The 17,559-nt window shown below is 42.3% G+C and overlaps 1 protein-coding gene across 1 annotated transcript in view; it reads right to left on the bottom strand.

The window, feature by feature from the left end:
* The window catches only part of LOC117523087 (A-kinase anchor protein 13-like), a 425,195-nt gene that overhangs the window by 239,081 nt on the left and 168,555 nt on the right, over window positions 1–17,559 (bottom strand). The window contains exons 6-8 of the mRNA XM_034184506.1: window positions 9,139–9,322; window positions 7,675–7,864; window positions 4,503–7,485 (exon numbers count right to left, since the gene is read on the bottom strand). Coding sequence (XP_034040397.1) covers window positions 4,503–7,485; window positions 7,675–7,864; window positions 9,139–9,322 — 3,357 coding nt within the window. The remainder of the gene's footprint in view (window positions 1–4,502; window positions 7,486–7,674; window positions 7,865–9,138; window positions 9,323–17,559) is intronic.

Raw genomic sequence — 17,559 nt, forward strand, 5'->3', positions numbered from 1 at the left:
CCGCTAAACATGGCAGCAATACTGTAAACCTAATAAGTGAGTGATCAGAGACCCCGAAGCAAGAGGCATGATGTCGGTATTCGTGACAGCAATATCACATGCGAGAACCAAATCCAGGGTATTTCCACTCATGCGTGTCGAGTCCTGAATGCATTGCTGAAATCCTAATGTATCCACAATTTCCATGAATGATTTGCAGAGGGGATCAGAAGGCTTATTTATATGAATGTTAAAGTCACCAATAATCAGAATGTGTCTGCACTCGACAAGTTAGAAATGAACACACCAAATTCATCTAAGAATTCAGAGTATGGGCCAAGAGGCCTATATACAGTGACACAGAAATACAGCTGATTTTTATTCTTCTGACCTTGGCAATATGTAGCACCGTGGGCAAAGCAGAGAATCAGATGCTCAAATGAGTTATATTTGTGACCCCCAACAGCTAATAAGCTAAACCTAGATTTATAAATAAGAGCAACACCCACACCTTGCTTCGCATCACGAGGGACATGACTAAATGTGTATGCCAGTGGGCATTTAAGCTGTCCTCCCCTCATTTAAGGGGAGGACAGCTGTAGGTTTAAGCCAGGTTTCACATAACCCAATCATATCTAAGTGATGATCCATAATTAAATCATTAATCAACAATGATTTTGAGGACAGTGATCTTACATATGTTAATGGGACCCAGACTAAAGTTCTCAGTGGGGTTGACGGTTGGACTGTTTGGGTCAAAAACGAAGTGACTGTGCAGATGAAGATGAGTGAGAGAAGCCACCAAGACTCAAAGACAGCCAAGAAGAAGTTAAAGGCTTCTGTGGCTGTGATTAGAGAAATTGTACATAGTGCAAGTTTTGCATTTTGTATCACCACTCTTGGCTTCAAACCAACATGCAAAATCCCAAGGAGCTGAATACTTTTTCAAGGCACAGTATGATTCCTTTTGAAATTTCATATCTTGATAACTTTTGGATCAAAGTATACAATGGCTCTTCTCCTTCTTGCACAGTCACTCAGTTTTTGAGAACTGTCTACTCCACACAGATTCACCATAGAGTATCATACTGTTTGTATTTCTTCATAACTAATGTAAATAAAGTTCAAGACATATTCAGTGACTTGGAAATGTTCATGTATCCATCCCCTGACTTGTCTGAAGAAAACTGGCAATTAAACTGATTATTTACAGGTATTATACCAAAGGGGCTGATTACTTATGCAACCCATCATCTTGGATTTTATATTTTTTTATTCATTAATATCAAGTTGTAGAGATTTACTTTTAGTTTGAGTCTTAGGAAGATAATTTTAGAAATTTTTATATTGAGAAGCCCGATTTTCTTTTTGTATTTGAAATGCTATAAACAAATTAAAATGCGTGAAATACCAAGGGGCTGAATACTTTTGCAAGGCACTGTATTTTCTTTCATTTTGTGGAATTCAGAGCGAACGTATAAACACAACACTTTCACGCCAGGTTTTGGAGCTTAATGGCCCTCCAGTATGTGAACGATGAACGACAGCTTTGATGATGGGTTTGATTTAATACTCAGCATGGATTTAGCATGCTATTCACCCAATGAGGCCAAAGCGGGTCCCAATCATACACACTGAACCAAGATGACACGTCCACTAATAGCTGCTGCACATCCACTTCTGCCTGTATGAAGGTCTGCCTTCTAGGCCAGGTCACTCTTGGAAAAGAGATTTTTAATCTCAATGACGGTTTTACCTTCTTAAATAAAGAAGAATGAATGAATAAATAAATAAATGAATAATCAAAAGTGCTTACCTCGCTAATTACCAAGTTAACATAAGCAAGGATTTTTCCCCTCCATCACTGTGGTCACAATTTAAAAGCTGTGGTCAGAAAACCTTTGCAAAATGGTTGAGTCCTGAAAGACCTCTGAGATTTCCATAGAAAATTATTTTCACCTTATGTACAGTGAACCCTCCCCCCCCCCCGACCCTAAAAAAGGAGAGGTCAAGGTAACGACATGCTGCTCTGTGACAGTTTGCTTCTAATCAACTCAATGGAACTCAGTTACAAAGTGTGGCGAGACAGAGCACCAGACAGAGATACAGAGAGAGATTAACAGACAGGCAGAGATACACAGAGATAGAGCACCAGACAGACAGATACAGAGAGAGACCAACGGACAGACAGGCAGAGACAGAGCACCAGACAGACAGAGCTACAGAGAGAGATCAACAAACAGGCAGAGATACACAGAGACAGAGCACCAGACAGACAGAGATACACAGAGACAGAGCACCAGACAGAGATACACAGAGACAGAGCACCAGACAGAGATACACAGAGAGACCAGCAGACAGGCAGAGATACACAGAGACAGAGCACCAGACAGACAGATACAGAGACAGAGCACCAGACAAACAGACAGAGCAACAAACAGGCAGAGATACACAGAGACAGAGCACCAGACAGACAGATACAGAGAGAGACCAACAGACAGACAGACAGAGCACCAGACAGGCAGAGATACACAGAGACAGAGCACCAGACAGGCAGATACAGAGAGAGACCAACAGACAGACAGATACAGAGAGAGACCAACAGACAGACAGACAGAGCACCAGACAGGCAGAGATACACAGAGACAGAGCACCAGACAGACAGATACAGAGAGACACCAACAGACAGACAGACAGAGCACCAGACAGGCAGAGATACACAGAGACAGAGCACCAGACAGACAGATACAGAGAGACATCAACAGACAGACAGAGCACCAGACAGGCAGAGATACACAGAGACAGAGCACCAGACAGATAGATACAGAGAGAGACCAACAGACAGACAGACAGAGCAACAGACAGGCAGAGATACACAGAGACGGAGCACCAGACAGACAGATACAGAGAGAGACCAACAGACAAATAGAGACAGAGCACTAGACAGGCAGAGATACACAGAGACAGAGCACCAGACAGACAGATACAGCGAGAGACCAACAGACAGACAGAGACAGAGCACCAGACAGACAGTGCTACACAGAGAGAGAGCACCAGACAGACAGATACAGAGAGAGACCAACAGACAGAGCAACAGACAGGCAGAGATACACAGAGACAGAGCACCAGACAGACAGATACAGAGAGAGACCAACAGACAGACAGAGCAACAGACAGGCAGAGATACACAGAGACAGAGCACCAGACAGACAGATACAGAGAGAGACCAACAGACAGACAGACAGAGCAACAGACAGGCAGAGATACACAGAGACAGAGCACCAGACAGACAGATACAGAGACAGAGCACCAGACAGATAGATACAGAGAGAGACCAACAGACAGACAGAGCAACAGACAGGCAGAGATACACAGAGACAGAGCACCAGACAGACAGACAGAGACAGAGCAACAGACAGGCAGAGATACACAGAGACAGACAGATACAGAGAGAGACCAACAGGCAGGCAGAGCTACACAGAGAGAGAGCACCAGACAGACAGACAGACAGACACAGAGCAACAGAGAGACACAGAATGAGTGGATTGACACTTAAATAATATGGACATTGAGGTCTCCCATACGTCACTGTTCAGGCCAAAATGTTCCGACAAATCCCAGAGGGCTCTGCATTTACCCACAGCAGAAAACAAATAAAATCATGTGTAGAACATCTCGCCCGTGATGTCTCAGGTGCATCCTGTGAGAAGCAGCCCACTCCTTGGGACTGTGGACTAAACACTATGAGCCAATGAGATTCCCATTGACCCACTGATGCAAAATTCAGCACAGGCTTAAGAGCCCCTGATGTGGGTTTAAACACCAGTGACAAACCCTGGAGAGTAGAGTGTGATTGGCGTTTGCGTTAGATGACAGGTTTCTAACATTGTACCTGGCATGTGATTACCTAAATTAATCATGTGACAGAAGCCTGCATGAGACAGGAACCAGGTGTTTTTACACCACACACAAGGAAAGTTATCCAAGATAAAGTAATTTCTTTTGGTTTGCTCGGGGTCACAACAGTTTTGCACCGGATGCCCTTCATGACGCAACCACAGATATAAAGAAGAGGGCACAGCTAGCCTTGAACTGGAGAATGCCTGTTTTGGATGCAAAAGCCCCAAATTTTTGTGCCACCATCCTTTTCCAGTTTCAAAGATAAGTACTGGCTCTGTGTTACATGTTCCGATCCCTGTGCTAATTAAATGTTGTGATCATTTCACAAAAAATAATCTGAAAACAAAGTATATCCTCATAAGAATAAGTATCCAAACAATATCAAAGCTACACAACACATCAGTCATGAAAACTTCTCACAATAAGATGACACAAACGCTAATAATAACTAGCTCCACTTCCCGTGGCTGTGCCACTGCCATTAATCACAGAGGGAGACTGGAACTAATTTAACATAGTTGTTTAGGAAGACGTCTTTGGCATTCGTAATGTGCAGTGATGTATGTTAGTGTTCAGGGCTAAAATAAACCCAAACTGGGACAGAAATAAATCACTTAACCCACCTTGAATTGGTCTTGTATTTCCCAATAGCTCTACCTCAGGAGGTTGTCTGCTTGCGCCATCATTTGAAATCCTCATAGTTCCCAGTAGCTCTTCCTCAGGAGGCTGTCTGCTCACTCCATCATTTGAAATCATCGTAGTTCCCAGTAGCTCTTCCTCAGAAGGTTGTCCGCTCACACCATTATTTGAAATTCTTGGAGCTCCCAGTAGTTCCTCCGAAGGAGGCTGTCCATTATCTCCATTGTTTGAAATCTTTGTTTCCAGCAGCTCTTCCTCAAGAGGTTGTCTGCTCGCGCCATCATTTGAAATGCTTATAGTTTCCAGTAGTGTTTCCTTAGTAGGTTGTCCCCTCCTTCCATTGTTTGAAATGCTTGTAGTTTCCAGCAGGTTTTCCTCAGGAGGTTGTCCGCTCGCTTCCTTTGAAATCCTCGTAGTTCCCAGTAGCTCTTCTTCAGGAGGCTGTCTGTGCGCTCCATTGTTTGAAATCCTTGTAGTTCCCAGTAGCTCTTCCTCAGGAGGTTGTCCGCTCACACCATCATTTGAAATTCTTGGAGATCCCAGTAGTTCCTCCGAAGGAGGCTGTCCATTATCTCCATTGTTTGAAATCTTTGTTTCCAGCGGCTCTTCCTCAAGAGGTTGTCCGCTTGCTTCCTTTGAAATCCTTATAGTTTCCAGCAGCTCTTCCTCAGGAGGTTGTCCACTTGCCCTATCGTTGGAAATACTTGTAGCTTCTGGCAGCTCTTCCTCAGGAGGTTGTCCACTTGCCCTATCGTTTGAAACACTTGTAGCTTCTGGCAGCTCTTCCTCAGGAGGTTGTCCACTTGCCCTATCATTTGAAACACTTGTAGCTTCTGGCAGCTCTTCCTCAGGAGGTTGTCCACTTGCCCTATCGTTTGAAACACTTGTAGCTTCTGGCAGCTCTTCCTCAGGAGGTTGTCCACTTGCCCTATCATTTGAAATACTTGTAGCTTCTGGCAGCTCTTCCTCAGGAGGTTGTCTGCTTGCTTCATCATTTGTAATGCTTGTAGCTTCAAGCAGCTCTTCCACAGGTTGTCCACTCGCTTCATTGTTTGAAATCCTTGTAGTGTCCAGCAGCTCCTCCTTAGAAGGTTGTCCACTCACTGTATCATTTGAAACACTTGGTTCTGCTACCACATGTTGTGATGAAGACACTGTGGTATCAATCTCTGCATGCTTTAATCCATCAGATGATGTCATCTTTGGGTGCTCACTGTTCTCTGCTGAAGCCATTTCCTCACTAGTCACGACAGGCTGAGAGTCTTTTTCATCTGTGGGTTCACCCTCGACTGAAACACAAACTTTAGTTTCAAATATGCTCATCTTAGTGACTTCTGATCCTGAACACCCAGTCGCTACATTCAGATTAGAGACTGCAGCCTCTCCAGTCTCACTCCTGCTGACTTGGAACATCAGATTTAATGACTGATTGTGGTCAGAAAGTTCTGGACTGAATTTCTGCTCTGTCCACTCTGGATTCAATGGCTCTGTTGTATGGCAGTTGAGTGACCGTCGTGATTCAGGCTCAGTGCCAGCCTGCCAGTAGTCAGTCTCTGTCAGTGCCCTGGCATTGCCAGGATCTGAGAGGAGTCCTCTGTCCACGCTTAGTGAATGTTCATTGCTTCCATCATGTTTCATATTATTACCCTCATCCATCTTTAGTCCTGAAGAGGACAGTTCCAACAATTTTGACTCAGTCAATTCTTGCTTCTCCATTATTGCATTGTCAGTGTCCTCAGTCAAATGAAAAATTTCTGTTATAGAGCTTCCAACAGATCTGTAACTGCCATCTTCTTCACTGGAAAGCCCATAAAGTAGTACTGAATCAAGATCGTCGTGTACACCAACAGAGCTGTGGATCATTTCAGGTGATGGGCCACAGATGGACAGAGCTCTCCCTATATCCTCTGCTGATTCACAAATGGCCTGAAAATTCCCTGTGGTATTTTCTATAAAGTGTCCAGGGAGTGTCAGAAGTTCATCTCTACCTGTTAACACCAATCTATCCTGCTCATTAGCAGTACAATTTCCAGAATTCATTTCAGTGTCTGGAACTGAACAGCTGCTGGCGTCAGCTGGAGAGTAATCCCCACCAGCTGTTTCCTGGTTTTGTTCCAGGCTGTTTATGTCCGGTGGAGGTTCCCCTTCATGGGCGCTTTCTATCACAAGATGTAGAAGATCAGATTCGGAACTTGCAGCATCGATGACATCACTGCAGTGTATGAAGGTGGGGTCTACTGGGACTGATTCAGAATCTGTTAAGCCATCATGTTCCAGTCTCACATCGTCCTGAGAACACTCCAGGTCAGAATCAGAGACATCCAATATGTCCGAGCCCTCTGATGAGACAGAGTGGCCCATGGCTGAAAGTGCTGTAAATTCTGTGGAGGTGTTTTCTGTGTCCTCCACCTTCCTCCTGCCAGTGTTGTCCTCTCCTTGCTTGGCTCTGCCTTTGTCCTTTGTGACCCCTTGCACTTCCAGGATTACAGGCTTTCCTCTACTGGCTTCCTGTTTCTGTTTACCACAGGCTGGTGGAAACGGGATTCCCACAGCAAGCCTCACAGCTTCTCCCTCACTCTGAGCTTCTTCACTGCCATCACACAAACTCAAGTTCTGGGCAGAAGCACCATGCTGCTCCCTCCCTTCTTCCTCCCCCGTATGGCTGTAATCTCTCCCAGTGTTTGAACTAAGACACACCCTGTCCTCTGGGAGGCTGTGGCCATGTTCCTGGAGGTGTAGGACTGACAACTGAGTACTTGGAGACAAAGTCCAGCCCTCCACTGCATTCTCTGGTCCACCACATCCACCATCAACAATGCTGTGGTTGACGTCTTCAGGGTAGTTTTCTGTCCGGCTCCACTGTTGTGCTGCAGAAAGCTCCAGACAGGCTGGTTCCCTGTCTAGACTGTCACGACACTCAGCAGCTGTGTGCAAAGAATCCGACTGCAGCTCCAGTACAGAAACTCCCTGGAGAATGAAGACAAACAGGAGGGTAAACTTCTTATCAACTGCCAGCTCTGTGATTACATAAGGTGCTCCACTGCCTATACAAACTGTGCTTGAAGGTTAAAAATTGAGGGCAGTGAAAAGACAAACAGTGTTCAGCAGCAACAGGACTCCTCGATGTACCGAACAGGGTGTGGTGATACTACTCACCTTGGCGTGGAGATGACATATAAAGTGCTGCAGCTGCTCCACAGTCCTCTGAAGGGTTGGGGGGTCACGGTCAGGGACAATGCCAAGTGTCAGAGTGTGCGTGTTCAACCTAGGGAGATTGCAGAGGACCCTGGTGTCTGAGGGGACCAGCTGAACAGTCTCAGTCCTTCTGTGTGGATCAGTCTCAGCCCTGCCGTAAAATAAACACTGAAATCAGCACTAAGCCTCTGCAGCATTATTGGCTAACACAGAAACACAAAGAACGCCTAAACTGTAAAATCACTCTGGCTGTTAGCTTAGTTTGAATTTGGCAAAGTCAACCTGTTCGAACTCTGCGGAGGCGTTATAGATGTCAGTCTTCTGTTTGTCTCCAGGACTGAAATATGGCTGCATCCCTCCCTGATGGAGGAAAACATCTCTCTGCTGTTTTGTTTGCAAAGATAATGGAGTACAGTGGAGACGCCTAGCTGCCAGGCACACGTGCTGACGCAATACTGGGCGGATTCCTTCTACACCAAAACCAAACAGCTGAGGTTACAATAGGGACTGAGTGACTTCCCTCTACTCAAGGGAAATTACAGGGACTTAAAGACTGAGCGGTCCTGAAGCAGTCTGACTTCATGCTGTTTGTGACATCTTTATTTTGAATTGAAATAACTCATGTTCAGAAAACATAAAAGTACTGAATTTTAAATTACTTCAGTGCATTTAGAGAAACAGAATTTTCCTCCAGTTTCTTTCACATTGATACAATGACATGTTTTACATCACTGGTCACATAAACCAAGGAAAATACCAGACAACAGTGAAGACAAGAGTGAAGAAGACATACTGCAGTATGCACTGGACTTAAACAGCAATCAAACACTTTAACGTCACATAAGATAAAAGGTTCTGCAGAAATCACAGCCTGTACCAAAGCCATCAACAGAGACTAGCAGCACAATTCTTATTTGCTATTATGAGTTGTCCGACTACAGCTCCAAAGTTCAAATACACATTTATACAGAGATTCCTGAGGAAACTGCATCATTTATTTTCCAGACATCAAATTTATACCATACTTCTCCAAAGCACAAATCTGTGTGTCCATAATATGTCTGTCTGTGTGGCAAAAATAATAATAAATAAATAAAATAACGTGTTTTTGTTTTGTTTTGTCTTTTTGCTTTCCTTTCAGGCAATATGTAAAGTTATCTGAAGATACACAGTAAGATTTTTTTTTTTTTTTAACAACACATAAATCCTGCTGCTCACAATGGGGGCACTATGCTCATGCTAATGTTAGCCTGTTAGCATTGAACTAAGTGACGCTAGTAAAGTAAAGAAAAAAAGCTTCTGATGAACATATCATGATCTCTTCTGTAGTTTGTACAATAAGGAATGTCAAAACACATTTTAATGTGACTGAATTATTAGTGTAACCTGTAAGTTTACTCTTCCAAGGTGTGGTTTCATGCTTACTGTGCCAGGATGGCGTGGAGCACTTTGTTCCCTCGTAGCGCTGCGAGTGCAGAAGGGGTGTGGCCTTGTCTGTTGGCGAGTCGCACGGCCTCTTCAGCTCCGGCCTGCTGCAGCAGGAAGAGCGTAACGCGCATTAGGCCTCGGCGTGCAGAGAAATGCAGCAGAGTCTCCCGAGGGTTCACGTCTATGAAAAAGATAAAGGAAAAAAAAAATTGGAAGACTAACCAGCTCAAACCGAGCAGCCAGTCTGTGGTTTAACACTCACCACAGTGTGGTCTAATGAAACCAGAACACTGTCCATGGTGACCCAGTAAAAAACAGATTTTTGGACCATTACAAACTGTAGACACCTTTGTACATTAAAATGACTCTTCTACATCACCAACGTGCAAAATGTTAGTGATGTACTTGCACTTTTCTGGAAGTGAAAACCTTTGTGTTTCCATGACAAAAATAATTTTTTTTTTCTTTTTCTTTCTTCTTCAAAGTCCATGATTGACCTTGTGTGTATTTAACGTTTGCCACACACCCACACGCACACGCCCACATGTGCACACATCTGTATATTTGCTTTATTGCAGCCCACAGACTTAATGTCAGCACACAAAAAGCAGTCATTCACAGGGACACTTTAGAAACTTTCAGGTTAATATCGGACAGAAGCAGTGACGTCTTTTGTGGATGCTGGCCAATTATAAAGGAACAAATATCAGATGGAAAACAAAGGGTTGGTAATTTCGCAAACAAAAGAACAAAGAAGCCAAACATTATCCCCTTAATAAAGAAAAACTTTCCACCAGCAGTGTTCTAAATGGTAAGCTGTAACATCACTGAGTCACGGTTTCTCTGGACAGAGCTCCTGTTTGTTGCTTTGTCAACAACACTGAACATTTTTATTCTTTCAGTGGACACACTGTTTGTTTTTAAGTCCAACAGGTAAGAAAACAAAACAAACAAGCAAACAAGTTCAAGGTTTTGTCTGGGCTGCAACCCCTGATACCTGGGTAGGACAAGTAACAAGGTCAGGGGTTCACACAGAAATCTGCAGAACAGTGATAAGGACCCAAAACAATCACAAAGCAAAATTTTACTTCTGATGATAGGTTTTATTAACAACCAGTCTGAACGTCCCTGCCCTGTAAGCCTGAACCAGTGTGGACCAGTCTGCCCTGGAGTGCCTTAATTGAGAGAGTGGCGTTAATGCAGAAAATGGCACCATTTTGGGTCCAACTGCGCTTTTTAGTTTTGAACATTTTTTTTTTAAATCATTTAACCACATACAGCAACACATTTGGGTACAGGTGCTACTAAAATAAATATAAAAATAGTTAAGCTATCAAATTTGCAATTTATGATGATATATTTAATTAATTTAAAGTCTGATTTATGCAGATGCAGCTCTGTAACTCTGTCATGCAATGATGTGCGTGACAGTTTTAAAGTTCTCCGTCTCTGGATTATGCTTTATTATGGACTAATTTGACCCTCAACAAGCTTTTCCTTCTACAATCATCACCTTCAATTCAAAGGTAAGCTGCACAATTTCATCTTTTGCTGACTTTGTGCTGCAAAGTTGTGGGCTTTTCTGATCCATTTGTAATCAGCATGCGCACTGCAAAAACTATTAAAATATGATGGCAGACAAAGCAGTGAAAGCAGAAAAGTGTCAAATTACAGTATTTTGTGTCTGATTCAGCAGGTACACATCCAGGCTGCAGGTCTGAGTCTGAACATGGTGTGAAAAAAATAAACTGTCGGACTTTTAATCACAGAAATGACTCCGTTCCCATTTTACTCAAATCGGCAAGTTTCAGGACTGAAGTTTTATTTGTACCCCTGTCACATCCAGACTGCTCGGGTTTTTAATGGAAATACATTGTGATTGATTGATTGATACATTGCGATCTGATGTGAGCAAAAAAAAAACGGTTATACAAAATCCGTTATACATGGTGTTTATTACAATACAAAAACATTGGGACTTTTTTGTCCAGTGACTGCGAACATCTGGTTTATACAATGACAGTTTAGGTGATTTTCACTGTACATTGGACTGAACAATAAATTTACCTCTCAAAACTTTGACAATGATGTTGGCTTCCATCCCACACGGCTGAATTTGTTTTCCCAAATGTTTCTTCTGTACATCTTGAAGCCCGAGCTGTAACTATTTGTGCCTCCAAATGCACAGCAACCTGGCATTTTCAGTGAATACATACATAAAATAGCTGGATTTACATGCAGACAGATTAACAGTGAATGCTATTTTGAACCCAAGATGGCACCATGAGTCCCATGACCGTTTTTTTTTTTTTCTTTTCCTCGACTTGTCATGTTGCCACTCTCTCAATTAAGGCACTCTAGTCTGCCTGACTCTCTGCCTGGCTTCCCAACCACCTATTTGGTTGACTGACTGTTTGATGGCCTGACTTAGCTGTTACCAGTGGATACTCATTCAGTGTGTAACGGCTGGTCTTGCACCAAGTGCTGGATCTTTAATGATTCAGGTCAGATTTATTGGCAAACCTGGCAACAGCAGCAAACATTTTAATGTTCCTTTTTATTATGGCTCCTCAAACACTGTGGAGCATGAGGCTTATTTTGCGGTGTAGCTGTCACAAAACATATTAATAAGATGATAATGAAGGCGCCTCGGGTATGGTATGTTGCGTCTTTCAACAAATGACAATATTCATTCCATTGTTGGTATTTTACTCTAAAAGACAGGTGTTTATGAGTAACAGGAGGACAGCAGGACCCAGCAGCTCACTCCAGCAGGCAGGCAGCTCACCCAAAACACCGCAAAGTCCAGCGAGAGCCGCTGAGGAGTCTAGCAGGTTGCGTGGAAACATGCCTGCTTTCTTAAATCCAGTGACAAATCACACCAAGAACTTGTCCAATTCTTCATCCGACAGTGCTTCTAGAGCCGCTAAAGATGCCCCTGCAAACAGAGCTTCTTCTGGATTTAGCGTCCTCATATCATTTTTAAGAAAAGCTAATGGGGCTGTACAATTGTGTGAAACAGATAGCAGAAAACATGCACGCTGTGTGACGTCACCCATGCCAATGAGACAAATAATGAAGAATCCACCAATCAAATCACAAGGTTGACTTAGGTGTCATAATAATTACTAGTGCAGCCATGAACAGAAGGGGGAGGGGTTTAAAAGCTTTGGTCACTACAGCATGTATATACATCTTTGTGATGTCATAAGGTCTATTCAAGAAACACCAGCAGAGCGATAAAACAGCTAAAAGAAAATGTTTTAAAACCCCCAAACTAAACAAAACTAAACCAATTCCTCCCTGATAACCACCAGCTGTGTTTAGTTTAATCAGTTTGATTTATTGATACAGTGCCAAATCACAACATACATCAGTGCACACAAGTGAAGTTTAATCACGCAGACAGTCATCTGACTGCCTGAATGGGAGCAGTCGACAGACATCGTGCACATCCAAGCGGTAAAATTACTAATACTATTTATCAATAAACACCATTATTAAAGATCAGCAACTATAAATAAACAGCGGGTTTTAGGAGCTTTACCCTTTATTTTGTCCTCAGATGTGCAAACAGGCTGCTAATAATCTGGCACAGATTCATGCTGGTGAATTGTTTGAAATCTGATGGACACTGACGTGCACAAGTCTTTCAGGAGGAGAGAAGGATAAATGGTTCAATATGGCAAAATGAGCTAGTGCTGCACAGTCACAGTGTGAAGGGTGACGGAGAAAACGCAGCGTCACCTCTACGGACAGCCCGCCGCCATCAATCACCTGACAGATGTGATAAACGCGGTGCCTCTCCAACTCCTGCTCATCCTAGCGGCTTCTATCGATGCAGTGAGATATTGTGAAGCAGAACCTATCAATCAATCAATTCAATCAATCAATTTTTTTATATAGCACCAAATCACAACAAACAGTTGCCCCAAGGCGCTTTATATTGTAAGGCAAGGCCATACAATAATTATGTAAAACCCCAACGGTCAAAACGACCCCCTGTGAGCAAGCACTTGGCTACAGTGGGAAGGAAAAACTCCCTTTTAACAGGAAGAAACCTCCAGCAGAACCCGGCTCAGGGAGGGGCAGTCTTCTGCTGGGACTGGTTGGGGCTGAGGGAGAGAACCAGGAAAAAGACATGCTGTGGAGGGGAGCAGAGATCGATCACTAATGATTAAATGCAGAGTGGTGCATACAGAGCAAAAAGAGAAAGAAACAGTGCATCATGGGAACCCCCCAGCAGTCTACGTCTATAGCAGCATAACTAAGGGATGGTTCAGGGTCACCTGATCCAGCCCTAACTATAAGCTTTAGCAAAAAGGAAAGTTTTAAGCCTAATCTTAAAAGTAGAGAGGGTGTCTGTCTCCCTGATCTGAATTGGGAGCTGGTTCCACAGGAGAGGAGCCTGAAAGCTGAAGGCTCTGCCTCCCATTCTACTCTTACAAACCCTAGGAACTACAAGTAAGCCTGCAGTCTGAGAGCGAAGCGCTCTATTGGGGTGATATGGTACTACGAGGTCCCTAAGATAAGATGGGACCTGATTATTCAAAACCTTATAAGTAAGAAGAAGAATTTTAAATTCTATTCTAGAATTAACAGGAAGCCAATGAAGAGAGGCCAATATGGGTGAGATATGCTCTCTCCTTCTAGTCCCCGTCAGTACTCTAGCTGCAGCATTTTGAATTAACTGAAGGCTTTTTAGGGAACTTTTAGGACAACCTGATAATAATGAATTACAATAGTCCAGCCTAGAGGAAATAAATGCATGAATTAGTTTTTCAGCATCACTCTGAGACAAGACCTTTCTGATTTTAGAGATATTGCGTAAATGCAAAAAAGCAGTCCTACATATTTGTTTAATATGCGCTTTGAATGACATATCCTGATCAAAAATGACTCCAAGATTTCTCACAGTATTACTAGAGGTCAGGGTAATGCCATCCAGAGTAAGGATCTGGTTAGACACCATGTTTCTAAGATTTGTGGGGCCAAGTACAATAACTTCAGTTTTATCTGAGTTTAAAAGCAGGAAATTAGAGGTCATCCATGTCTTTATGTCTGTAAGACAATCCTGCAGTTTAGCTAATTGGTGTGTGTCCTCTGGCTTCATGGATAGATAAAGCTGGGTATCATCTGCGTAACAATGAAAATTTAAGCAATACCGTCTAATAATACTGCCTAAGGGAAGCATGTATAAAGTGAATAAAATTGGTCCTAGCACAGAACCTTGTGGAACTCCATAATTAACTTTAGTCTGTGAAGAAGATTCCCCATTTACATGAACAAATTGTAATCTATTAGACAAATATGATTCAAACCACCGCAGCGCAGTGCCTTTAATACCTATGGCATGCTCTAATCTCTGTAATAAAATTTTATGGTCAACAGTATCAAAAGCAGCACTGAGGTCTAACAGAACAAGCACAGAGATGAGTCCACTGTCCGAGGCCATAAGAAGATCATTTGTAACCTTCACTAATGCTGTTTCTGTACTATGATGAATTCTAAAACCTGACTGAAACTCTTCAAATAAGACCATTCCTCTGCAGATGATCAGTTAGCTGTTTTACAACTACCCTTTCAAGAATTTTTGAGAGAAAAGGAAGGTTGGAGATTGGCCTATAATTAGCTAAGATAGCTGGGTCAAGTGATGGCTTTTTAAGTAATGGTTTAATTACTGCCACCTTAAAAGCCTGTGGTACATAGCCAACTAACAAAGATAGATTGATCACATTTAAGATCGAAGCATTAAATAATGGTAGGGCTTCCTTGAGCAGCCTGGTAGGAATGGGGTCTAATAAACATGTTGATGGTTTGGATGAAGTAACTAATGAAAATAACTCAGACAGAACAATCGGAGAGAAAGAGTCTAACCAAACCTATAAGAGCTCATATCACTCCCCGCACCAAGAAGCCGCCTCCCACATCAACAATGCCACAACTAGCTTCAGCGCACACCACTCTGTGTGTACATGTGACACCGAGCACATTCACCAGAATCAACAATAATGTAATCAACAGAGGTTACTGCACAATATTTGAAGACTTTCATTTGCTACAAACAATCATAAATAATACATTTTAAATCTGTGTGGCCTCTTGTTTTTATCCACAGTGTATTCGGTTTTCTGCCATTTATTTTGGGGAACCCTGCTGGATTCATGTTCAAGTTAAACTATAAGCCCTTATCTTAACAGCAGCACTCTCACTATTCCCATATGTCTCGTTTATGCCGCTTCACTGAGACCAATTACCTCCCAGAGTTTATCATCCAGATCAGCTCCTTTGGACTCATTTATGAGATTAAAGCCACCAGACACATAGTGACTTCTTTATCTTTAATAATAATAATTAAATTTGTTAATCTCACAGAGCCATTTGTCACAGCCAAAACTGCTGTATCTCAGATTAAAGTCCACAAAACAACCTCTGCTAAACACCAGCTGCATTACTACCTCCAACAACCACAACCCCGACTTTCTTCCATCAGCAGTTCAAGCTGCTGCAAACACTGAACAGGATGGAAGTCAAGGAACCACTTAGACACAGACAAAAATGGGACATCGGCTACTATGAACTACACAGAGCTCTGGTTGATCACGTCAAAGCCAACACCAAACAAGATCAGTATGTGATGTCATAAGGCAATACATCTACTGCATTTCTGCAGTACGTTTCCATATGATGCAGACTCAAAATGCTCAAAGGCAGATCACCACAACCGGATCAACACTTTCTGAACCCAAAGAACATGTGCATAAAATAAATAGTACAGAAACAGTTCCACTAGTTTGTGTTACTAGTGTGTTACTAGTTTGAGTTACTTATATACAAAAAGGACAACAGGCGCAGGTGATGATATAAGCTCCGCCTCTCCTCTGTCAATAATTACAGGGAATAACACATTCCCAAAGTAACTGAGGAGAACTAACTGAAACTTCAGCACCGCTGTTTGTTACCATATTTCTCATTTGTTTTCAAGAGCCAGTCACATGACGTGGGGTCTGGAGAACATACCCGGATCAAATTTTTTAAATTCTACCTTCTGAGGTACCCAGCCAAAACCTGTCAGGTTTCTTATCAATATGATGGAACAAATTGTACTAAAATATGAAGACCTGAAAAACATGAACACGCCAACATTTATGAAATAACAGCCGGCGATTTGTGTTAAAACAGGAAACAACAACTTCTGACAGTAAAACGCAGGACTCATTGTGAGTGGGACTCAGTAGGGTCCCTTTATTCAGAGAGTAGTGTCAATTGTGCTGAAATACTGAATGAACTTTTTATGTTTTCAACATTTTTTATCATTTAACCACATAGAGCAACACATCCAGGTACAGGTACTATCAAAATAAATATAAAAATAGTTAAGCTATCAAATTTACAAAAATTTACAATTTATGATTATTTACTGAATAAATTTAAAGGCTGATTTACGCTTCTGCAGCTGTAACTCCGTGTCATGACGCCGACGTGCGTGACAGTTTTAAAGTTCTCCGTTGCTGGTTTATGCTTTATTACGGACTAATTTGTCCCTCAACATGCTTTTCTTTCTACAATCATCACCTCCCATTCAAAGGTAAGGGGTACAATTTATTAAAAAAAAAAAAATTTAGATTAAATTTATTTTGGAGCTCCTGGAAGCTCATTAGAGCCTCTGAATCAGGTGGACAAAGATTTTTAATTGTTTCTATACAATTGCTGTACCATAACTTAACCCTCTGGGGTCCGAGGGCATTTTTTGGACAGTTCACTCGCCTGGCATAATGTTTTATTATTGCTGTTAACAGCTCTCCCTGCATCACACAATCAAGTTTTAAGCCTCTTTTTTTTCAGGACAACCTGTACTTTCAGAATATATATGCTATAATTGTGTTTTATAAGTGTAATACAGGTTTACAATCAGAAATAAGAAAGGAAAAGGTAAAGCGGTAAAATTATTTTCCACACACATTTATTCAAAACACACAGCAAACTATAATAAACAACTGTTTTGACACTTTATAAAGGTAATTTGGGCTCTTGTGTGAAAGACTGCAACAAAAGGTTCAACAATAAACACAAATGCACATTTTGAACAACATATACAAAATGGTCTATGTGTTTTGTTTGTCTTCATCTCAAAGCAATTTCTGTCTGCTATTACACAAAGGTCACATCACAAACTTCTACTTCTACTGTATTTTGGAGTGTTCCGTCCTGCTCTGAAAGCAGCTTTGACACTTGGGCCCATTTACACTCTGAGGAGCGGCCCCTCCCCCCTTGCTCCATTGATACGGTAAACGGTGCTTTACGCCGGAGTGAGAGAGCTTGCCAGACTTATTCAATAACATTCACAGGTAATGAGGAGTGGAGCATCTCTAAAACTCACACACTCTGTGTTTGAGCACGTGAGATTGTCATCAGAGG

The sequence above is a fragment of the Thalassophryne amazonica genome, chromosome 2 (genome assembly GCF_902500255.1).
Source record: "Thalassophryne amazonica chromosome 2, fThaAma1.1, whole genome shotgun sequence".
NCBI classification, from domain to species: domain Eukaryota; kingdom Metazoa; phylum Chordata; class Actinopteri; order Batrachoidiformes; family Batrachoididae; genus Thalassophryne; species Thalassophryne amazonica.